General features: G+C 43.7%; 1 protein-coding gene across 3 annotated transcripts in view; it reads left to right on the top strand.

Moving 5' to 3' along the window:
* LOC128457026 (rho guanine nucleotide exchange factor TIAM1) overlaps positions 1 to 25,343 on the top strand; it is a 53,758-nt gene that overhangs the window by 16,339 nt on the left and 12,076 nt on the right. For 2 of the 3 annotated variants that reach the window (XM_053441512.1, XM_053441514.1), the window contains exons 2-17: positions 637 to 744; positions 2,294 to 2,943; positions 3,717 to 3,997; positions 5,230 to 5,502; positions 5,597 to 5,825; positions 6,576 to 6,748; positions 7,241 to 7,465; positions 9,096 to 9,281; positions 12,368 to 12,514; positions 12,785 to 12,859; positions 15,671 to 15,841; positions 16,809 to 16,913; positions 18,218 to 18,299; positions 18,563 to 18,649; positions 21,090 to 21,302; positions 22,330 to 22,457. In XM_053441512.1, coding sequence (XP_053297487.1) covers positions 2,301 to 2,943; positions 3,717 to 3,997; positions 5,230 to 5,502; positions 5,597 to 5,825; positions 6,576 to 6,748; positions 7,241 to 7,465; positions 9,096 to 9,281; positions 12,368 to 12,514; positions 12,785 to 12,859; positions 15,671 to 15,841; positions 16,809 to 16,913; positions 18,218 to 18,299; positions 18,563 to 18,649; positions 21,090 to 21,302; positions 22,330 to 22,457 — 3,018 coding nt within the window. In that variant the 5' untranslated portion in view covers positions 637 to 744; positions 2,294 to 2,300. Of the gene's footprint in view, positions 1 to 636; positions 745 to 1,507; positions 1,727 to 2,293; positions 2,944 to 3,716; positions 3,998 to 5,229; positions 5,503 to 5,596; positions 5,826 to 6,575; positions 6,749 to 7,240; positions 7,466 to 9,095; positions 9,282 to 12,367; positions 12,515 to 12,784; positions 12,860 to 15,670; positions 15,842 to 16,808; positions 16,914 to 18,217; positions 18,300 to 18,562; positions 18,650 to 21,089; positions 21,303 to 22,329; positions 22,458 to 25,343 lie in introns of all 3 variants that reach the window. The other variant, XM_053441513.1, reaches the window with a different exon arrangement.

Here is a 25,343-nt window from a genome sequence, read left to right as displayed (position 1 = left end):
AGAGAAAATTAGGTCGTGTTGGCTAGGATCATTTAATTGAGTCTTAAGCAGAAAATCATTCTCTGTGGCAGCTTTCATCTTCTGTCATTTCAGCGTGTGCGAGTGTGTTAGTGTGTGTGTGTGTGTGTGTGTGTGTGCCTGTGTCTCTTTGTCTGCAAGGGAACAAGGGGTGTTTTCCCAAAATGTTTTGTGCACAAGCCTGTACACGCCTGCACGGTTTCTCCTTGCCAATGAGTTTCAGGGAGCAGTTCAAAGAAACTATGGTTGTTTGTGAGTTTTTGTTTCCTCCCGTCGGGCTCAGAAGATTGCTTTGTGCTTTGTGCTCCTGATCATCTGTGAGTGTGTGTGCAGGTTTTGTGCTTTTAAATATGTATTTATTGTTACTGACTTTGCCTCACTGCATTACCTCAGCACTGTCACTGTCCGTAGAATCCCTTACTCCCTTCCTCCCTCATCCCTTCTCTAGTGCCTCTCTTCACCTGCCTCATGTCATGCACCTGGCAGATGCACTCGTTTCAGAAGTGCATTCTCGTCTTCCGTCTCCTTCTCTGTGCGCGTTTTACACGTCGGGTCACTTTGAAGTTGTGAGAGCTCTGCACTGAAACACTTCCCTCCCTTTTTTCCTGTTCATCTCAGGGCGAAATCGACTCCACCGTTTGAGGATGTGTGGAGGGTCATGCGGCCGGTGAAAGACGACACCACGATGATGTGAGGATGCTGGTGATGCCGATGCTTTAACCACAGGTAGCCACAAATAGCTGCTTAGGTTTTATTTTGTCGTGCATTGTACAATCCTACCAGTTTATTTGAATGTTTTATTTAGGTATGTATCATATTTAAATATATATCTTGAATTTGTTTGTTTGGATTATATAATTTGTTAAAACAGGTTTTTGTTTCGGAGAGGATTTTTCTCGGCCTCTCTCTGCAGGTTGACTCTCGACTGAGAACCTGATGGTGTAGCTTTGATTCCATGTGATTCACAGTCGAGCAAACAATCTGACAGCAGTTGACTCAGCAGCTCTGTGCGCTTATGTAACACACAGCATGAGGTGAAGCTGAGATTACTTAACGATCAACAAAATTCACTGCAGAGGCCACTGCATCCGTTGATGCTTCAGCAAAGAGAACAAGTGTTCCTGAATGTCTAGATCCAAAAGTACACAGAGAGCGACAAAGACTTTTAAATGACCTAAATTCGAATGCAACTTTTAAATGCATGAGGGAAGAACAAAGTTGCCTTTTCAAGTTTAAAAAGTCCCTAAAAGCTGGGTGTGATTGTGATGCATTCTGAGTTCTTAAATGGAACAAAACCTTTAGGGACCTTTTCTGAGATGTTAGTCGTGTTTATGCTCAACATGAACATTTTTTGTCCCTGTGCTACATCGCCTGAGTGCGTAGTCTCAAGCAAATTCCCACTTGTCCAGGTCAGTTAAAGTAGCCACAAATAGACGAGGGAATTTCCAACTCAACTCTGGAAACCTGATGCCTCTCATTTGTCTGACAGCTCAGCTCCTACAAAGGACTCACAGAGATCCGGGATACCCTTGATACACCACCATTAGTCAATGGGACATGAAAGTCTTCGATTGACCTGGTCATGATTTGAATCTCAAAGCCGACAATGAAGATCAGTCTTTGTTCAGAGGGCAGGACAGTTCCTGAAAGGTTTTTGACAACCTGCAGTTTGGTTTGAACGTTTTTAGAGCTGGTCGTTAATTTCTGAGTAAGTAAAAACAAGAAGACTAAAATACTTTTTTAGTTTTGGAAAAATTCCAGTGTTATGAATACTTTTCCACAAACCCATTTTTTTCTTTAACAAAACCTGCACAGAATTACGTCAAATATCCAATAGAGGTCTAATGCACAGATAATCATAATTTGATGGTTTTCCAGAATTAAACTTTTGATACCCACCTGTAAAGAGACCCAAACCGCAATATTCTTTGGTTTGCACTCACTTGCAATACTTTGCATTACTTCACAACACATGTTGCGTCACCTTGCAGTTGAATAGTGTTGTTTAAACTAAAGAATCATCTGATGGATCACACCCCACCTGCATTAAGGGGGTATCTGCCTTGGAATGAGATTGATGAACTTCATAAGCAGAAATGTAGATCACACTCTAAAATCACAGATGTGGCAGATGACAATTTATAAAACAACTAAGTCACTGTTTTACACATTTAAAACATGTAATCGTGGTCTAGATTTATAATAATGATTTATGATGATTACAACATTTTTAGATGTCTATGTTTCACAGAAACCTCTTTTTTTTAATCTGCAGTTGAATCATGGGAAACGCGGAGAGTCAGAATGGGGACAGTGGTTTATATGGCGATGGGACGGGAACACTCTCCCGTAAGCACACGTCCCGCTCACTCCGTCTCTCCAGCAAGCAGCCGATCACCCGCCGCTCCCGAATCTCCTCTTCAGTGAAGCAGGAGCACAGGAACTCTGAGGCTTCAACTCGCTCCTCCAGCACTCCCAGCATCCCACAGTCGTTAGCGGAGAACGGACTGGAACCTTTCGAGGCCACGGATGAATTCGGAGAGTTCGGCATCAACCCTCACTGGACGCAGCGCGTTGCCATGACCATGAGGCCGGAGTCCTATCAGCAAGATGACGACCAGCTGGCTACACCGACTCCTGAAACCTCAGAGGCGGACACCATTGCCCAGGATGGGGGAGAGGACTCCATGGGAGAGGGGGAGGGAGACGCTGCTGGAGAGGAGAGGTACCTCCAGCGGATGACCGAGGGCCCCAGAGAGGGAGGCAGTTTTAAAAAGAAGCGCTCGAAGTCTGCGGACATGTGGAGAGAAGACAGCCTGGAGTTCTCTATGTCTGACATGAGCCAGGAGCATCTGACCAGCACTGAGGAGATCATAGTCGGAGGAGATGAGGAGGAGGAGGAGCAGTACACACGCCCCAGTGCAGGTGAGGATGGGAAACACAAAAACTATTTGTAACACATATTAAGATAAATCAATCTATTATCTTAATAGCTCATCCTTTGATTGTTGGGGAGCTGAACAGAGATTAAAACAGAAAACTTTATTTTAAACCTACATAATAAATCCCCAACTTTTTCCTGTATTCAACCAGAAGCATATCCGTTGTTACCCGTGTAAACTCTATATATATTTCCATGGAGTCTCATAACTGGCACTTTATATTTCATGTTTTTAAATCAATACAGTAGATACTGATGTATTTTTACTCAGTATATATTTTTTCAAAAAGCATCACTGTAGCTGCACAAGAGAGGAACGACTGATGGTTTGATAAAGTGATGGTTTGATTCACTTTCCAGATGATGAGGGGGCAGTAGGTGAAAGAAATCACAGAGAGTCACTGAGTGTAGGAAAGAAATCATCTGAGAAAGTCACGTCTAGTGATTGAAGGTCATCTGTCGTCCATCAGTTGCAGTTGATGATGGGTTTGTTAGTGTAGCTGGTGCTGTGCAGGAGCTGCAGCAGCTCAGCATCACAGCAGGATGTGGAGCTGGTACCTTAACTGAGGTCTGAGCGCTGCCCCAGGTGGTCGGCGAGTAATGTATGGGCTTGGTACCCACATACACACACATAGAAGGACACAGAGATATGGTGAAGGGTAAATTACCCGTCAAATGTGTAACATAAACAGCAACAAGATGCACAACCCTCAAAATAAACAAACTGCCCGGCATTAACCACCTGTGTACATTTCAGGCTCCGCTGAGAGAGCATCGTCTCTGGACCATCTGTGCAGCCAGCAGAGTCCTGGCCTCAGGGGGCAGAGGAGCCGCTACCCGAAAAACCGGAGAGAGGCTGATTGTGGCGGAGATGGAGAGGAGGGGTTGATGTCTCCGACCGAGGAGGATCTTGGCGGCTATGGAGCGTTCACGCTTCCTTGCCGACGGTCCCACTGCCTGTCCGAGGGCTTGGGAGGCCTCGGCATTCCGGCGGCACCGTGCCCTGCTTTCCAGGGACGCCGTGCACAAACTACCCAGGTTGGATCGCGTTTCATTAACTTTTAAATGAATATACAAAGCAAATGAATACAAAATCAGGTTAAGAGTCTTTTTCTTCTGTCTCCCTCCTGGAACAAGGAGCCGTTCATGTAGAGAGAGGACCTTGTTTACCAGTAGTATCCAGAAAGTTCAGGCGGTTCACAGGCATGACAGAGGACACCAGTCAATCCAATTAACATTTTGTTGACAACAGACATTTCCTGTGTTTGCTCATACGCTGCGCTGTGTGTGTTCCTCTTTGTGTATTTTCATAGTGGGAAATTAAAGAAGTCAGTTACAAAGTCACTGCGGGGCTACTTGTCTGACGATGGCCTGGTTTCTCCATTCCCCCTCCAGGAATGAAAGCAATAAAGCATGATATCTTCCCTGCCTCATTCACCAGCCACTCACACACTGTAAATACGCACAGACGGGGACACTTGGATCATAATTTACTGGCTTATCTTACAAAAGCAGACTCACTCAAAGGGTAAAAGAGAAAGACGCTGTGATGTCGCACCAATAACCCAGTTAATACGGGATTCAATGGACCAAAACAAAACCACATCAGGAGAATTAAGAATTAAAAAATGCTTTCAATAATTTCCATGTGTCATGGTTGGAAAAAAACGAAAAAGTTGGTAAATAAAGAAAGAAGTGTGGAAATGGGAAACCAGGCTTTTGTTTCAACTCCTTCCCAGAACCTCCAAGCGCCCTTGGATGGCGGTGCACCCTAAGTGCTCATTATAAATTCATCCAGCCAGGCTGAGGGGGATGTTAGATGGGATATAAATAGATCGACAACACGGCAAAAACAAGGAGAAAGAAGAACAGAAGGAAGCTGTGTTTGGTGAAGGAAAAGTGTGAAAGCACAGAAAACCCTGCAGCTCGAAGTGGAAAGTGTCCGTGTTGAAGAAATGCACAGTGAAATATGTGCACAAACACACACTAACACAGCCAAACACACACATATACAAACATAGACCCAGAGACCCTGTGTGTAGCATGAGCTGTCAGGTTGATTCTTGCAACTGGAGTGAAGTGACCTCTTGTATTATGACCTCTCCTTTAGACTGACATGATTGGTCATTCTTACAGTGCTCACTATAGATTACTGTTACGTTTATCTGTTCTTTCACCGGTGCACTTGCATATTTTTCTATCCAGACACATCAGTTGCTGTACATACATTAATAATCCATGAGTAAACCTGTTGTATTTTGGGCCGACAGGACATCTCTGCTATTTTGGGGGAAGGAAGCGAGTACGGCGACAGTGGCATCGATGGCGTCACCACAGAGATCGACGGGGACGGAGAGCTGGTGTCACGGCGCTGTAAAGCCATGTCGGCCTCCTTCTCTGTGTACTCGGCCACCGAGAGCAGCGTCTTCAACGGCAGCGACAGCGGAAGCAGCAGCGCCGGAGGAGGAGAGGGAAGAGGTGGCGAGGGAGGAAGGGGAGGAGTGTACGAGAATTTCCGGAAGGAGCTGGACAATCAGGCCTGGGTTAGTTACTTTTTCTGTGTGTGAATGTGAAGTTTTTCAAAATATACTTAAGTATGTTTCTAATCCCTTCATCTCTCAACAACCCTCCCATCAGATGCCGGGTCGGGGCTGCACGGAGGAGGCTGGGTCGGCTGTGAGTGACGAGCGGAGCAGCGGCACCCTGAGCAGCGCGTATCCATCGGACGCTCTGATTGGCTGTGCACAAGGCACGGTCAGGAAGGCAGGAGCTCTGGCCGTGAAGAACTTCCTGGTTCATAAGAAAAACAAGAAGGTGGAACCTGCAACGAGGCGCAAGTGGAAACACTACTGGGTTTCTCTGAAAGGTGATTCATAGACATTGATAGTTTTTCTATGGAGAGTTGACAGAAAGTTTTGAGCAGCAGGTTTCTATCCAGATCCAGATTCAAACAGGACCATGTGATTACACTGTGTTGAGCACATCAGGCCCTGACACCATCTGAACCCTCGTCATGACCTCTCAAAGTCTTCTTCATGCCCTTAAATGCTCCTGCATCCAAAACCAAACCAATCTCACATTTAGATACCAATATCTTTTGGTTTCTAAAAGATCTGAGTATCTAGAAACAAATTACAAAACATGTTATTTTAGGCAAAATCCTGCAGCTGTGATGTTGACTTCAGATAAACATGGTAACCTGGCCTGTTAAATCTCTCACTCACTCTATCCTGTTAGACTGTAATCACATCACATCCTGACACGCTATGTGCCCTTGGTTGTCGCCTCTGCTCTCACCCTCTCATGTGGCCTCACATTGCTTCTCCTCGGCCTCGTCTCAATTTAATTTTACGGCGGCGGCCGTATCTAATCCAATCTCGTACTCTCAAAATGCAGATGCAGCATTTGCAGCTGCATTCCTCCTGTCCCTCTAAACATAAATACATTTCATGTTTTCCCACTATTTCTCCTGAACTCATGTTGCATGTTAGTATCAATAAAGACCCATAATTGTATTTTTATTTTGTTGTTGTTTGTAAATTTGCTCATAAAGCCTTGTTTTGCCAATTGGTTTCCATAAAAAAAAATTTCTTTCCCCTCCATTTCTATTTTCAAGGCTGCACCCTTTTCCTGTACGACTCGGACGGCCGCTCGGGTATCGACCATAACAGCGTTCCCAAGCACTCGCTGTGGGTGGAGAACAGCATCGTACAGGCCGTACCGGAACATCCGAAGAAAAATTTCGTCTTCTGCCTCAGCAACTCAGTGGGGGATGCATTCCTCTTCCAGGTGAGAGAGACACTGGTATTTAAAACATGCCTGTGACATAACTGTTGTGTTCCTTTTAAACCTGAGGTGCAAAAAAAGTCATGGTTACGGCTCAAACAACAGAGTCTCATAAACCATTTCACAATAATTTCTCCTCGGGGCTTGTGTGCATGCGTGTGTGTGTGTGTGTGTGTGTGTTTTATGTTCATGACATTTAGCCATGTGGGAGATAAGCCAGTCCTATGTCCATGTGTTTGTTTCATGTGTGACATGTTTAAAGGCCACACTGTCAAGCTCTGACAGTGATCCGCCACTGGGACCATTGTGTAATATTAAAATGTGTCTAATTATATTCATGGCATCTGTCTACGGCGACATTCAATCAAAGAGACAGAAGATAAATGATTAAATGATGATGAGATTAGAGGGTAATGTTGTGATTTCAATTCTTTTAGCTGTCCAGTTTCCTAATTTCCTTCCCTTTTCCCTTTCCCCCCCCCCTTTCCTTGTCAGACATCTGGACAGACGGAGCTGGAGAACTGGATCACGGCGATCCACTCTGCGTGCGCTGCCGCTCTCGCTCGGCAGCATCACAGGGAGGACACGGTGCGACTGCTGCGCACCGAGGTTCGCAAGCTGGAGCAGAAGATCGACATGGACGAGAAGATGAAGAAGATGGGAGACATGCAGCTGTCCACCGTCACAGATGGCAAGAAGAGGAAGACCATACTGGAGCAGGTATGGAGATCTGACTTATGTGTAAAGTTGTTGGTTCAGGATGAAAAACAAAGACATACCCACCACACACAACAGGAAGCTATCAAAAGACACATGTGCTGCTGATATAAACCAGGTGATCTCATGTGTTGAGCAATGGAGGTCTTTAGCTTCCACACGACTTAAGAGAAAACACCTCAGGGTCTTTACAGATGCTCATCTCTGTACCTTTGAACTGCACTGATGCTCTCACACGCTGAAAACTCTGCAATAAATCATCTTTACTGCATGGCGTCATCCAGACAAAATGTTCTTAGGCAGCACTCGCAACAACAGATGTTTTCAGATTTTCCCGACTGGTGCTCTTTTGGAAGCCACATGCAAGTGCATGAGTGCAGAATGCAGAATATTCACAACACATGTCGCAGCACACATGTGATGCACACACCAGCAGGCAGGTGATCCTGAAATCTTTCGCTAATTTGTTCATATTTAATTGCTGTATATAAACACGTCAAAGCTGTTCCAGGATCAGGTTTGTTCACTTTCAGCTGAACATTGCGTGCGGCTTTATTCTCTAACTCGATGCATGTCTGGAGTTGCTGCTGAATGTTAAAGCAACATTGCATTGACGGATGAAGAATGTGCTCACCGACAATAGGCCTCCCTGTGTGAACCTCTTTACCTTTGTGTGGGGGATTTGGATGTCAGATTTGAGAAGCACAAATCCATATTACATAAAAAACCTTCAACCTGAGGCTTCTGTAACTTACAGCGATGTTCTGCTATTAACCCGATTAAGATAATAGTTGAATAAAACATTAATTTCTGATTACCTTGATTTGAATAAGATCTGTAGAGCACCTTCCTCCGCGAAGGCCCAATAGTCCCCCGATGAAACATCATGTAGATTCACTAGATCCAGACTTTTATAAAGCTCTGCATTAAATTACACACTAGGATGAATATCACTTCTCAAACTATGCCTGATATTTAGTTTTTGTGTAATGTTGCAGACAAGCAAACAAATGCAGATGAAATCATAACCTCCTTGGCGTAGGTAATAAAAAGAACTGTATACATCTCATATACAATCATATTACATCTCTGAGTGACATCTTGTAAGAGATATCTTGGGACATTTATTATCTGGGACCAGATGTCACTAAAAAAATGAGTTCACATGAGTAGACAACTCTCTGATCCAGGTTAAGTCAAGATGCAGGGAAAGAGCTTCTGTATAAAATTTGTATTAACTCCTGAAGCAAATGGATGAAGGCAGGAAACCAGTGCAAATTCAATCTAGCTTGTGTTGCATGGTGAGTGTTCCTGTGTTCCGCCTCCCACGGTCCACCCTGTGATACATTGCACATAGCACAACAGGTCGGCAACTGGTGGGGGCTGTGTTGGTGAGTAATACCTCTCCACAGGGGCTTCAGCACTCCCACATCATCCTCCTGAAACGACCGAATCACCATGTAACACAGGGATCTTTTATGCATATATTTTTAAAAACCCTTTTCTTCTCTCTTGTGGTTTTCATCTCTGGCCTTCCCAGAGATAAATGTGGATCTAATCAGCAAAGTTTGCTCATGTTACATAACCACAAATTCATCCCTCTCACTGTGTTTCACACGTCTCCCTCCCTCAGATCTTCTTGTGGGAGCAGAACTTGGAGCGGTTTCACATGGATCTGTTCCGCTGCCGCTGCTACCTGGCCAGTCTGCAGGGCGGCGAGCCCCCCAACCCCAAACGCCTGCTGGGCTTCGCGTCACGTCCCACCAAGCTGGCCATGGGACGACTGGGCATCTTCTCCGTGTCTTCCTTCCATGCACTGGTACAAAATCCACTTCCATTCATGCACACACTTAAACTCATTCCACAAATTGCTGCCATTATATTCTTAAACCTTATCAAAGCTCCTTAATCTGAAATCCAAACTCGGTCTCACGGGTCTCTACATGCTGCAGAAGGAATTGCGTGAGAGGTTCACAATTGCCAACTCTCAGTACCAGCCCAGCTTGGAGAGTGGGTGTGTTTATCTGGGTGTTGGAGAGAGCGAAATGTCACTGACACCTACTGAAAGCATGGATTTCTGCATGCCTGACAAATGTGCAAACTACCACACACCCTATGTAGCCTCAAGTTAAAACAATTATATTTGGACATTAATGCAGAAATAAAAGGAAAACAACCACATATCAGCTTTGAAATCATGTAGAGCTGGAGAACATTGATAAAAAGGTTTTATGTTGTATGTTGGATAACACACTAGAATCTGCCCACCCAAAAAAATCCCAGACTGCAGAATAACCAGCTTCGACTCATGTTTGAATCTCTGATGACAGTCAGGAGCATTTCAAGGGACTTTGGGGCCCTTGGAAAAGGGGCCTTGGGTTGATATCAAAATTGTAAACATAATGCAAACCATGCATACACATGAGTTCATTGTTGTTGCTGTGGATGAAGATACGCTGCTATTCTTGGGAGGTCCTCTCTCAGCTCAGAGCCCCAGGTAACTGATGCAATGCCTCTGCAGTCAGTCTGAATTAGTGAGCTACCTGTGCAGCTTTAGGCTACAGAAACATTTGTTGAAAGTTTAAGTTACAAACTAATGGTATACCTCTTGTTCATATTCGACACAGGTTGGATGTTTGGGCCTTCCTATGCAACCCTCATTTGCTTCACACTTTGCACTGACAATGGAAATAGTCATTTTCATTAGAAACAAAAAGATCACACTCCAGCTGCATGAATTTGCATTGTTTCATAACCACAACAGAAACGATTCTGTCTCTTTGCTGCATTCTTTCCGTGGTTTGACTGGGTTTCAAAACTTCATATTTAAATTTTACTCTGTGCATTTTGAAGGACTAAAACACTGTTGTCTGTCCTTCACGACTCCCAACAGAAAAAATTAAGTTAAAATTCAACGATATGACAAATCTAACTACAGCTCTGACCTCAATCTAACCCTGCAAATATAATCCAAATCAAAACAGCCATTTAATACAAACCTAACTAAACTGTCTTGCACTCATCTTTTCACTCTATCCTTACATGTACTTTTAACATCTCAAGGTATCCTATGTACACAATGTACACATTGAAATATATGCACCTGCAGACAGTGTCCTCACGTCGCAACATTCAGAACATTCCCCTTGACAAATAATAGGAAGATAACAACAAGGTATTCTGGACATTTGTTCTCTGCGACTGGTGCTGACGGCTTCAGCCTGCGGGTAAAAGCCGAGTTAGTCGCTCCGTGCTCTGCACCGTGTGAATGTCGTAACCTCGAGGGCTCTCAAGATGTACAGAATGACACAAGCGCTGATGGAGTGATCCATATGTTGAAGTGAATCATGTGAGCGCTCACCCTCTGACGAGTAACAATCGAGAAGAGCAGATTTGAGACGAGCAGGTGGAAACAGTATCTCTGTGGTCCAGCTTCACAGGCAACCAGCCGGTTGCAGCAAACACACACAATCACACATCATAACATCACAGTGAGTTTTTTTTTTCCAGCGATTGGTGGATCAATAAAAACTCTGTTAGGAAGCTGCCATCCCTGAGGCACTTTCCCACAAACAGGCTTAACACTCTCTGCTGTCTCCCCACCCCCCCACCCCTACCCTTTCCTTCTGCTGCCTACACCTCCACTTCCTTTGTCTGTGTCTGTCTCATTCAGACTCTGTCTCCTTATCTGCCATATTTTCCATCCCACTAGTCTTTCCTCACCATTTCCTCCTCTTTTTCTCAACCTATATCTGTTATTCCCTCCTATCTTCCATCTATAATAACTGTCCTCTCCCTTTATCACCCACATTTTAGATGTTATTATTGAATTCGACAAATACTGCAATAACTGAGCAGAGTTTTAGGCGCATTATACAAATATTAGCCTTCTACATATATCACTCAATATCAAAGAAATGAATAAATAAATTCCTGGATTCATCCCTTTGTCGTGATCCACGCCAACATTTAATGGGTTCTTTTTTGGCCCATTTCCCATTCTTCCGCCAAGTCTCATGGAAATCCATTCTATACATTTTTGCTTAAACCAGCTGACAAACATAATAATATATAATAAAATTATTGAAAGTCCTTATAATACTTGTTTTTTCATGATAACCAAATAAATTACATTTTTCTTGCTTCAGTAATTATGTCTATTTATCAGTGTTGCTATTATTATGTCCAACAGAGACACTGTAGTGAAATAGGCAGTTAAATGTCCTCTTGCGTGTGCAGCTCACATGAGACGAGTCTTGAAGACAACCTGACCTATTATGTTTGACGTGTGTGTGTCTCATGAGGGTAGTGAGGAGACCAATAAGCACACATAATTATATAATATGCTCGCGTGCGTGTGCACATACATACCAGCGTGTGCGTCACATTGTGTACGTGTGCACCCTATAGTCAGTGAGTCAGAGCAGCTCATGGCCCAGTAGTTCAAGTTGAATTAACCCAGAAATGCCAGTAGTGGTTTCTCCGTTTGTGTTGCACTGTAGGTCAGAGAGGGGGGTTGAGAGTTTGAAACTGTTCTACATGTTCCAGTAGCAGATACTGACAATGTGTGATTTTATGTCTTGGTGTGTTTATACGCCTCCATGTGCATTTATTTCTGAATGCAAGAGGTGACTCATAGTGCATAGACTCATCGTACTGCTGTCAGTGTACATACAGCATTTTTTTTATTTTATTATATTTGATCTGACTTGTCATTCACTATAACTTGTATTTTTTAGTGTTCCTGTATGTTTCTATGCATCTTATTTTTTTTAAATCTGCATTGTTTGTAGGTGCTTGTATGAATAAATATGATTTGATCATTCGATGAACAACTTAAATGTTGATTGTTCATAATTAAGGTTCCAATTAAATTCATGTTTTGTGTTATTTTCCCTGTTGCAGGTGGCGGCTCGTACAGAGTGCAGCATCCGGAGGCGAAACCAGCCGATGCCTCGAACCTTCAGCAAACGTCGAAGTCGGTTCTCCTCCCTGTGGGGTCTGGACACCACCTCCAAGAGGAAGAGCAAGGGTCATCTCTCCATCGACCAGGTCACCTTCTTTCCTACCTTTAGATAGAAACTAAAAGCATGCGTCAAATAAATAAATACTAATGTAAATGTATGAATAGTTTAGAGACATAGCAAGTTGACCATAAATTATATTTAATGTAGATATTGGTTTTATTAAGAATGCAGGAAATAAAGACATAATGCAGGTTTGAAAGTTGAATAAGTGTTCAGTGTAAAGTTCCTTCTAGTTGTGAGTATGATACGTTTAGATGCAGCAGGGATGTTAAATGCTATATTTGTGCGGCTGCAGGTTTTCGTTGATGGGATGGAGTCCACGAAAAAACCCTTGGAGCGAATGTTTGAAGACTCCGTCAGTGAGAAATCTGTAAGTACTCAATCGTCTTTACTTAAAAGTACAAATGGACTATATGAATCCACCTTGTCTTCTCTTTTCATTCTTCAGACAAAACATTCTCAAGAAGAGCTTTATTGTTTCTTTTCTTTCTAAAGACAATAACCATTTAATTAGTGTAACCACATGTATGCCAGAACTTCGTTTTCCATTATGTTCCATTGTCCGTCCTGCATCCAAACTCAAATGAATAATGACAAATCAGATACAAAGATTTGTTTGTATCTCTACAGTTATTTTGTACCTAAGGCAAAGCACTAAGTTCCTCCTCCCTTTGTCAGTTTGATATTCACTTCAGAGAACCAGGGCTCTTTCAGCTGCGGGCCGATTCCGTGTCATTGTTTTCCTTTCTCATCAGCCAACATAAAAATTACTGGGGCATCTGATGAACCTTTGTACTTGTATAACGGGTGATGGGCTTCTTAAGCCCCCGAGGCCCGAAACAACGCTGGATTTCTCCACCTCTTTTGACTGACCTGACATCCTTTTGGTGTTGTGGTTACTCAGTTGGTTGGTTATCTGGGTGAGGAAGCACAAAAAAATCACTGCATCCCTTCCAGATCAGCAAGCATTTCTTTTAGGTCACTTTCCCAAGTTTTAATGTCTTCAGACGTCCACTTCTCTCCTCAGACACGAGCGAGAGGATGAACAAACCTTCTTTTCTTTTTCTGCAGCTGTTTCTCCTCCAGCAACAGTCGTCGAATCAGTTGCTTCAGAAACCTTAGCAGGAGTAACATTGGTGTGCACTCTCTATCTTCTCGCTACTGATGATGACTTGATTCTGACTGTATTCTCATTCTCGACCCTCAACATCATCTCCAGATCGGCGTTGACAGATTCCCATTTCTTGTCTTCATTCGCTTCGGGCATTTCCGACTCTATGAGCATCATTGGCTGTATCGACCAGAGGGTTATTCCTGTCAGCTAATCCTACTGAGACAAAGTTGATCTGATATCTTCAGATCATTAGCTTTGTGATGCTTCAACAAATTATGCAGACGTTTGCTACCAAGAGACCAGATGGTTTCACACCATCTGTGCTCTCGCTGGTATCTGTGGTACACACTGCATTGTTCTGACGATTTCAAGTCTTTAGAAAGATTATCTAAGGCCACCACAGGACTGTAGTTTTCCAGTCTTGCCTCATACCAGGCTCGGTAAATGATGAATTAATATGAACTGTGGGGGGAAATGTCCAATTACCCGTGGGCTGAGCAAGTACAAGCCAGGCAGCTCCATATTTAATGAGAACTGGTTGAAGGATGCAGAGATGAGGGGGAGAGGGAATACAGGCCTGTGTCTGAACTCAGGAGATAGAAGCAAACTTAACTAGCGCTAACCCGACTCCGACTGCGGAAGCCCCCTGTGGCACCATGGGAGATTGATTTCCTTCCACCCACGCCCAACTTCAGCTGGCAGGGGTTACAGTAAAGAAATGCATTTTGTAGGAAGTGAACTCAGTTTGTCGATGGAGCTGAAAATGCTGCATCAGTGACAAAGATTTCCTGTCGATGAGCATATCCGGCGAGAAACGTTCAAAATATTTGCATCTGATGGGCTTAGACTTTAATTTTTGTGTTTGTTCGGGGGAATCCCACTGAAGGCAAAGATGGGAATAAGAGAGAATGAGATTTTGGTGAACCGCCCACCCAGCAGAGGCATCCTACTTGGGCCAGGAGGGGAGCCAGATGGTGCTGAGCAGGGCTGGGGAGTTCAGGGAGTTGGGGGAGGTACTCGCTATGAGCCCCCCCCCCCGGTATGTGTGTCTGTGTTTTGTTTGTGCCCGTGAACATGTGCATGTGCGTTTGTTTTTGCATACAAATATAAAAACTGTCTATATCTACTATAGAGCCAGATCCAAATGTATTTAAACGGGCCCCACTCGGCCAGAGCGTTAACCATCTACAGATTGTGTGGCGTGAATGAAGGATCGGGAGGAGGGAGATGATGGAGTGATGCACAGATAGAGGGGAAAGGGGCAACAGAAGGAGAGACAGTGATTAGTTGGGGGGTGCGGGGAAAGCGGCAGAGGCCTGAGAGAACAAACGAGGGTGTTGCTGTTACTTGATAGCACTTGATAAGGTATCAGTGACAGACAGTGTGAGGTCGAGCACAAGAGACGAGGCTGACATGGCCGCCAGATTGTCTAAGGTCACGCTGACGCACTGAAAGGTTGGAAGGAATGTACGCACATACTCTACATGTGAAGGTTCCATTGCACATGTATGTAACACATACCCACACAGGGAGAAGATTCACAGCATCAAGAGGCTCTCATCAACAACATGAATTAGATTTTGTAATCAGATATTCCAGCTGCTTTCAGGCCACCAGCAGATTCTGGTCTCATCAGTCCAAGCAAATCTGGTTTCTTTCGCGAGCAGGAAAATCAATAATGATGAATTAGGGGGATTTCGGCACAATACCTGTGTATAATAGAATATCTGTATCTCTCTCTGGGATGTTATGTTTTCACCCCTGTTCATTGGTTTAATTTTGGTTGGTTTGATTGTTTATTTGGCTACTGGATTATCAGAAAACTACAAAATACTTTTCCACAAAATTCTGTGGAAGGATAGGGGAAGGATTTTTTGTATTTAAACATTGCAAAACAGGCCCTTTTTTCATATTTTCAATTGATCCCGATGACTGATATCGATTAGTTTTTGCATTTTGGTTGATGTATGCGCTCAACTTATTCTTGTTCTTCTCACTAAGCACAAAACCAGCTCATCGATGCATAAACCCTCAATTTGTGTGTGTTTACCTTTGTTGTTTTCTCAGAAGGAGACAGAGGCGTCGGTGAAGAGTCTTCCCCAGCAGAACGTCGACAGCTACATTTGGGTTCCCGATTACCTGGCTCCCTCCTGGGTGTGTCTGCCCAACGACCAGCCTGTCCTGGCCATCATACAGCCCGGGGACACGGCGCTGGAAGTCCTCAGCACCATCTGCAAGGTGGGCTGCTGCTGATAGCAACACACACGTTATATCAGTGGAGACTTAGCTATGCGAGTCTGTTGCTGCACAACACATAGGTTGATGATTACAGAACGTTTAACACGATTTGGACTGACAGGTGATGGATGAGCAGCTCGCCCTCACACATACACAAAGGCAGCTAATAAAACTGGTCGAGCAAATGATTTATTTTAACAGCTTCGACAAACACATGAAGTCTTGAGTAACATGTCCCATTAAATTTAACAAAGCTCTGTTGAAGAATAATGTTAGTGGTTGCATAAGGATTCTCAGCATTAACAGTTTGTTGACTGACAAATATGTACAAGTCATTTTTTTAATTCATAAGGAAAGTGTGTGAATCTTCTGAGAGAACCTGAGGCATAAAACCATGACAGGTATTTTCTAGTAAAACAGAAGAAGGACCGTGCAGATGTCACCTTATCTTAGTTGTTTGCTTAGATTAAACACTGCACGTCACAGTCACACACACACACACACACAACGGTCCTGTCAACTGTCGTTCCACTTCATCTCCTCTTTTCTCTAATTGGTCTCAGCCGCAGCACGAGAATAATGATGCCTAATGACACGTATACGTTCCACTTAAGTGTCTGTCAGAAAACAAGCTGATCAACGTGTGGGCGATCGTGTGCACGCATTCCATAAACATGTCGCAAGGAACTGGAGCGTCTAATTCATGCACCCTGTGTGGTACATGTATGGAGAGATATGTTGGTTACATACATGAGTTCATACATGTGGGACTTTCTCCTGGTCTCTGTGGATGTCATGACGTATAGAGTGTGGTAAAGAACACAGTGTTTGGTGTTAAAATCACAGGAAGAACAAATCACAAGTTGGGGTTAAATGGCATCAATTAGAGTGATTGTGTCTCTGATTTTGAAAAGCAGCTTTTTCATCTGTCTTCGGTTCTTGTTTCTCTTCTGTCTCGTTCCTACAGACCCACAAGATTGACCGATCCAGCCACTACCTGCGTTTGAAAGTGTGGGTTGACAACAAAATGCTCTTCTGTGTTCCTCAGCTTGAAGACGACATCTCAGATCTGGTAAGGAAATGCACGATTAAGGACTGTGATAATAGATTGTGACATAATGGAGTAAATATCCAGATGGACAACAGTGAAACTACAATATCAAGTGATCAGAGATGGTGAGAATACAGTAACAGGGTTTCTTAGAAAGTCTAAATCTGAATTTTAGGCCTTAAATATGTTAAAATATGATGTATTAGGTCTTAAATGCATATAAATAGGTATTAATTCTTCAACGCTACTTCCATCACACTATGAAAGGGGTGTATGTTTTTAAGGCAAATATTTTGGTAGCCGGAATAGTTTCGAATTCTCAGTTTATCAACCGATATGGTTGATAAACATGTTGCATTTATATTAATACACTCGGCTTTGCTGTTGGAATGGATAACATGGTGTTTCCAGGGTTATTCTCTACTCCTTTATATTGGTTTTACTTGACTTAATTTTTTACATTTAATTCATTATGTTCTTTAAATGTCTTGAATTTATCATATTTTTAATCGGCAGAAACCCTGAATTATCATAATGTGACAATTAAAACAATCTCAGCTGAGACCCCAATATTCCACTTGGAATTTGGGGTCATCACTTCATTATAAATTCATTTCCATTTCATTTCTGGCAGAAATGGATGCAAGCTTGTGCATGTTTTATGATTTGGCTGCAGATTTGAGCTTGCAATGCATTCAAAATTCCCTGGATGCATAAGACACATCATCGCATATATGATATAAATTATGCAAAACAGCATTCCGACTATATTGTGTGCACTGTGATCTGTGCACGATTGTAATTTTCTTATTATTCACATAACAACAACAGCAAAAAAAGAACTCACCTCCACATTAATCTGCCAACGTGAACCCAGAAAGGAATTCTCAGTGTGACGGTGCTGTGTAGGTGATTCGCTGAACTCGTCTTCTCACAGAACAATCACTGTATTTTCCTCGAGAGCTCTTTTATCCTCCTGCTTTGATCAGTGACTCATTCCACCCTCTTTCATCCTCCGTGTATGATATCACATTATTATTTCCTCCACACTGAAGCTCATAGCACACTGCGGACTTCTGTCCCCGTCTGTTGCTTCATACACACAGCTGTGTCTATGCTCTGGCCCGCTGTGAGGTCTGACCCCCGTGTGTGAGCACCCACTCATTTTACAGACTCGACCTGGAGTGTGACCCCACAACCTTCAAATGGAATTGCTCTGTTAAGGGGCCTGAATAATACATGAATGTGTCCCTTCTTTATTACGAGCGATAACATGACCTTGACACTGCTGTTGTCAATTAAAGGTAATTGTCTTGTGTTTGCAGGTCTACAAAGAGATTGAGATTTGCCCCAAAACAACCAAGATGATACGTTTTGACAACGCCGAGTCCTTCACCATCGGATACGGTACGCTCAGACAATAGCCCCAATTTAAATCAGATTAACTCAGTTCCTGTCACACTCTTAAATCCGCTATCGAATTGATTTTGTAATGGGCTTCACTGAGTCATGCTCGGTTAATGACTGAAGAGGTGACGACCCGGGCTGAGTATCTTAAGTGGATCTAATTGTGCTGTAGTTATGCTACAGCAGTGCACACTGTCAAAATGCGATATTTCAAAGAGCTGTAAAGGAATTAATGACAGAATCTCTTTCTTCTGCATCTGTAGGTTTCTCTGTGGCTGTTATAGATGAGGATGGGACGCAGCAGCTCCACATTACAGAAGTGAAAGAAGGAGGACTGGCCTCAGCCAAAGGTGCGTATTTCTTTACCAAACCTGATGACAGCTCATATTCATAAACAGCTGAATCTGAGAGCCACAGTCGGTATGTTAAGCGTATGTGAAAACTGGGAACAAGCAGTATTTCTTTCCCGAGCTGACATTTCACACATAACACTCAAGCACCTGACCTGGGAAACACCTGATCCCACATGACATCTTATCAGTGCAGCTTTGTGTGACTGCATCGCATCAGTTACAGTGCCAACACAGCAATATTACCATGGCGAGAGAGAGACGCCTGGTGGCTCAGAGCAGAGGAGAGAAGAGAAAATGCAAACTTGTGTTGAGAGACGCTTTTGCATCCATACTGTATTGTGTTTTAAATCTATAATAATCTCAGTCCACACATTCTAAGACACCTGAAAACGTTAACAGACGGGAGATAATTTTTCTGCAGTCGGTTGCTTTGCTACTGAAAACACTAGACATGAATAAGAGTGATGGTGAAAAGTACGAGCAGAGATTGTTCTATTGGACTCATGACGTGGCAGAACTTTTGCAGATTCACAGTGTTTTGCTTTTCACTCTTGGTAGTCCCATCGTGGAACTGCCTCTTTTCTTCTTTTTTTTACTAAAGCCGGGCCAGCTAATTTTTTTAAATACCTCTACTACATTTTACACACTCCAGAAAAGCCCACAGTAATGAACATCAGGCGTAAACACAGTAGCAGAAAATAGAAATCACCACTATATAGAGAGGATGTAGCCGTAGCGCACAGAGATGATCATTAGCCGCCAGTAACGACCTCTAGCATCAGTATGTCAACATGATATGACCCAACAACTACGAAAATAAAAATAGGGTTAAGTGAAAACCCAAATATTTTTTATTCAGTGCATGTAAAAATATTTAATTCACCTTTCCTATACGCTACGTAGCCAAGATGTGCAGAAACCTTGATCTAGGGATTTTAAAAGGAGGATTGCATCAGAGATATGAATTTCTGGTTAGTTTTTTTTCTTCCTAGGAGCAAAGAAGAATAACATCCCTCCATTGTCTGCTCCTGAAATGCTGTGTGACCAGTCGGGTCCAGAGATCAACCCCCATTCACAGCTCCCCAGCTTTTAACTCAGCCAGAGAGACCTAATGCGTTTGAGAAACACACAGCAGCTCGGTAGATACAACTCGAATGTATAGAAAATAACACACCCCCATTTATTGTGCCCCCAGCGTCACACCAAGGTTACTCAAGTGTGAGATTGTGTCCTCTAGTGTATTAGCAATCCGAAAAGCTGCTAGAGCACGGAACTGACTTTTTACCTCCACAGGCTAGAGGGGAAAACGGCTTGTGGCATCCAGACAACACAAAGCACGTTTCTGGAAATATTATACTATATGTTGCTGAATCACAGAATTAGGTTTGTCAGGCACAACATTAGTGGGTCCACGTGCACACTGGGATGAGCCAGTGTGTGTGCGTGTGTGCGTGTGTTTTACTATAAGAGAGGAGGATGAATGGGGTGTGCGAGATCGAGCTTGAATTTCTGCAGGGGATACTACGCAGAAACCAGGCCAACCACTGGACAGGGAGCCCCGAAGGGTCTTTGCTCATCTCTTTTTCTCTTTCCCACTGCTCCCCCTCCCCCTTACACACACACACACACACACACACAAACATGCACACACACACAACCGTATATGTCCAGAGGCGTTATCTCTCTCTCTCTCTCTGTCCAATAAAGACTCTGCTACAGCTGACATTTCACATCCCAGACAACTAGGTCATAACTTAGGGCTAAATTGTGTGGGTGTGTGTCTGTGTACGTAACTAGGTATGTGTGTGTGTGTGTGTGCTTGGTTATTGCTGCATCCAGTGCGTTATGAAAGCCATATTACAGTAGACGCTATAAAAGAAGACACTGAAGTCACAAATAAATCATGTGTGACTGTGTTAGTGTAGCTCTGCAGCGAGGTGAGCCCGCCGCCGTCAGAGTCTAAACAGCTGTCACAACCAATCAGGTCTGTGGGGCCAGGCTCACTGCTAATTGGTCGCCTGATTGACCGCTAATTTACGATTAATGGACCCAGGCACAGGTGGTCGAGGGAAGCGGGGGGGAAGACTCTATCTGAAGCTGCGTTCGATTGAAGTTCAAGGTTTCTTTGTTGTGTATAGCGGCTTCATACTATAGATTATATATGTCCTGACAGGGACAGGAATAGACAGGCATCGCACCCTCCTTCTCCTCAAACTCATCCAGTCTTGTTAAGTCAGTTGTAGCCTGAAGCAAAACAAGCTGGCAAGGATGCATATTTTATGTATTGGAACACATTAGAGTCCCGACATGATTAGCCACAGTATGGCACTAAGGTTGTGTTTGTGTGGATCTTGTGTACACATTACACTTTCCACCTATACAAGCAGGTTTTTCACATTTCTCACTCTCTCTGTTTTATCGTTTCATTATCTCCCAGGTTTGCAAGCAGGGGATGAGATCCTGTTGCTCAACGGTAAACCAGCATCTGCCCTCCAGATGGATGACATGAGGGCTGCGTTTGTGAACCAAGCGTTGACCTTGTGCGTCAGCACCCTGCCCCAGCTGGACCCTCGGGTGCTGCGCTCCGTTCCACCGCGGCGCTCCGATGGGGAGCAGGACCCGACCACAGACATCTTCTCCCAGAGCCAGGGTAACACTTCCTGTTTTTATAAGTTGTTTACATTTGGTTTTGAACAATGGTGAGTTTCGTACAGAACAGTGTCCTCTAGTGACAGATGTAGTGAGGTTCTTCACATTAGCAGTGTGGCTCCATCAATTCAAGCATGAAAGTAGATATTTAACTACGATTTAGATCTTTCTATTGTATTTAAAATCAGATGAGCGTTATTCACTATCCATACTGGTTCAACAGTTGGTGGAATCGTAAAGAAAGAAAACCTTCAGATCACAGAATCTGAAATTGCACAAAGCTTCCCTTGTCCATTCAGTTTTTATCCATGTTATTCCTCCTGTATGATCACAAACCCTCTAAATCCCAAGTTTGTGCGTCTCACAAAGGGAGATCGGAGCTTGTGATGTATCTTTTCAAGCATAGAAGGTGAAGAGGGTGATCTGCTAATTATTCATGGATGCCGTCTTGTAACTAACCTGCAGGCAGCCGACAGCTTTACTCTGACCTGCGCTTTTTATCTGCACAAGGGCACCATTTGTATTCCTTATAAATTGGGGCTTGCAGTGTGCAGGCTGACAAGCTGGCATTGTTTATACAGGGACTCAGAGGAGTATGAATATTAATAGGAATCGTTCAGCAGTGTGGGGCTGTCATTGTGTAGGATGCCGTTCGCAAAAGGGTCAGACGGGGAGTAAAAAAAAAAACACTTCAGCAGACAGATGGAGGTTATCCATGATATCATCCCCAGGAAGAGATGCTGTACAAAAGATGTCGTCAGCACAAGGGAGACAAAGTGGAAATAACCAATTTCACAATGCAGTTAGAATAAAGACAGAGGATTATAGAAATGGTTTACAATACTACGACAAGGAGAAGGCTGTTCAAATACTTGTAATATAGAGGAAGGTGAAGAAAGAAATATCTGATATTGAGCTTGAGATTAACAAACAGAGCTGTAACTGAGAGCCTCCAGATATTTTGCCCACACAGCATGTATGTGCACTTGTTCCATAGTGAGCTCTGTTGTTTGTCTTTGTCTTTGCAGAGGACATCCTGGATGAGGTATCAGGTTTGACAGTGGAGAGCTCAGATATGAGTTTGGAGGAAGGACCTCAGCCGACCCTGCAGAGCCCCGGAGACAATCAGGAAGACAAAACAGGGGCCGGACAGAAGGTGAGACATGCAGAGACACAACTTTATCTAGACAAACAAACAGCACCACACATGCAACAGAGTGTACACACACGGCAGATGTGTTGTTGTGGACGAAGACAAAGACCAGCAGCTTTGGTGTGTGTGTGTGTTTGTATGGCACCTGTGGATCAGTGCTGGTGTTTTGAGTGGCTGTCTACCTGCATTAACATATTGGTGTCTGTCTGCCTCCTGTATTGTGTTATTTAGTTTTAGTTCTACAAAGGACACACTGATCCACAATCCTTTACATTCTGAAAACACATTTGATCAAACTTTAGAAACCCTGTGGCAGATCTTAACCTAAATATTTCTTCAGCTGTGTCGGATATTTGTGCGTCTCTGAATGTGTGTGTGTGTTTGTGTGTGTGTATGCAGCATGAAGCCAAAAAGGGAGATTGTGTGAAAAGCTGTGGGATATTCAGAGTTTTTTTCTTCATGTAATGCGTTTGACCTTTTTATGCAAAGGCTAAGACAGGAAACACAATTGTGTAAGTGTTGCTTTGGAATTTCTGTTGAATCCTATATCATCAAGTTGTTTGAAACCACTGGATCGAGATTTTTATGTGGATCTTCACTAAATCAGTCTCAGTAAGATGGCAGATTTTTCATCTTTCATCTTTTTCATCAGGATCCATGAATTTTTATCTGAGACATCGTCAAAAAATTTAGAAAAATGCTCATCACACAATGTTGAAACAGGTGAAACATGTTTGGATCTGCACCAACATGTAATGGCTTCTTCCCTGACCCTTCTTCCACCAAGTTTCTCAGTAATCCATCCGGTAGTTTTTGAACAAACAAAGAAACGCAGATGAAAACCTAACCTCCTTGGCGAATCCAACTTATAAATAACAGATCAGTAGTTTTCTGCAGCTCTGACAACACATCACATGATTGCTCCTTGTAGCGTGCTCAACAGTGTGAACCCGTTGGTCCTCGCACACGAACAGATGTGAGCAGAGCACATACTGGCTGTGTGAGTGCTCCGGAGCACCGAGATGACAGAGAGGTGAGTGAAGGAGTGACTGAGCACCATCATTTTTCTAATTAAGATCACGTCTGGTCTGATCAGGGTTGGTGCAGTGATTGCTGGGACACGAAATGTGCCAGCCAGTCACCCTTGGTTATGGTTGTCAGTTCCATTACCATGGCAATTTCTGATAACCAGTAACCATCAGAGACATTTTTTTTTTTTTTTTTTGTGCATCCCTGTGTCGATAGACCGGACGTGAACAAAAGACGAGGGAAGGGGAAGGGACGGTGCTGATTGTCCCTCGGATGTGTGTCAGTGAGCTTCGGTCTGAGGGTGAGGTCACAGCCCGGCTCCATCCTGTTGGATAGTCGGTGGTTCTGTGACTCCAATGTGCCATTATCAGTTGAGAGCAAAGCACGAGGAGATGAGAGAATAAATGACAAAAAGGAACGAGTGGCCCCGTTTACGTCTCTTTCACTCCACTTGATTTACCCTGTTTAAAAAAGTGTCCGGACTTTTAATGATGAACTTGTATATTCAGATTTAAATCTATTCTGACGATACGAGACAAGAGATATCTCATGTTTAGGTGTAAACACTTGGCGATTGTTGTTCGTTTTCTAAGTTTATGCTGAATTCTACCTGCTGAAGACGGTAATATTTGATATAAGGGCCACGGATGTGTGCAGGATTTCTCCCAGTGCTGCTGATGGTCTGCTGATGGTCTGTTTGTTTGTGTGTCGGCCAATCAGTGTCAACTTCCTGTGTGGATCCTGGGGTTTGGTCAGCAGTAAGAACTAGGATTCTCACCTTCACACACGCATTCTCTATGTGCACGTACGGAGCCCTCTGCCTCATAGGGGATGTTGGAATGGCTGAGACTGCAGAATTGGCTGGTTATTATGGGGGATGGTATTTTGGGGCATCCCCCCCTTATCCCTATACTGGTTTTAAACAGCACAAACTGTCCAGGCCCCCTCAGCAGGTTGCTTGATAAGGTGTAAATCCCTCATCTGAATTAATGTCGTCCCTTTGAAAACGCAGTGATGACAAGAATGTTGTTTACCCTCGTCTGTTACGTCGTCCCCGGGTGTTTGCTGCTTAGCTTGTGCTTTTTGCTTTTATTATCGGAGGCGGTTGCACATAAATATAGAAAGATAAACAATACCATAATAGCACCAAACCATGGAGATGTTCATTTACCTTTTTATCCTCTCAACCCTGCCCCGGTTTCCACACGCTGCCTATTTTTACCTCCTTTACTCATCCCCCATTTTCTCTCCCCCTCCTCGTTCTTTATTAGACTGATTGTCATCCCAGTGTTTTTCCTCTTGTCTTTGGTGTCTCCTTATCTGTCGTCCTTTGTTTTGGAAGCTCTTTCCTTTTTTTCCGCTGTCCTTCCAGTTTCCTCCTGACTTCCTGTCCCTCTTCACCCTCCTCCTCCTCCTCACCACTAACCCCCTGCTGTTCATTAGCATAAACAACATGAGGCTGCTGTTGGTTCTCAAACAGCTCCGCTCCCCAGTCGTCTGTGAGGCCTGACCTCGGAGTGAAGCACTTGAAAGCTTCCTCCGTCAACAGAGATGGGCCAAAGTTGCCACCAGATCTCTGGGAACTTCCAAAAAACAGTCTGTTCTTTCAAAATCTTTTCCTTCATGTTGATTGTGCTTTTGTTCCCCCCCGCTCTCCTCTCCCGAGTGGTGAGGATCCTGTCTCACCTCGTTTCACCCAGTGCTCGCAGCCACACGGCGACAAGACGGAGGAAAAAAGAGGCAAAGTGGGACAATTTTAATTATGCCCACATTCTAATTACTTCGTCCGCCAGTGTTTCACATCATTTAGTGGAGATAAATGAGGTTCTGGCTAGCCGGAGGAAACAGGGGGAGGTTCAT

Source organism: Pleuronectes platessa, chromosome 15 (genome assembly GCF_947347685.1).
Source record: "Pleuronectes platessa chromosome 15, fPlePla1.1, whole genome shotgun sequence".
Taxonomy (NCBI): Eukaryota; Metazoa; Chordata; class Actinopteri; order Pleuronectiformes; family Pleuronectidae; genus Pleuronectes; species Pleuronectes platessa.
Note: the sequence above shows the minus strand (reverse complement) of the source record. Positions and strands in the feature narration are given on the sequence as shown.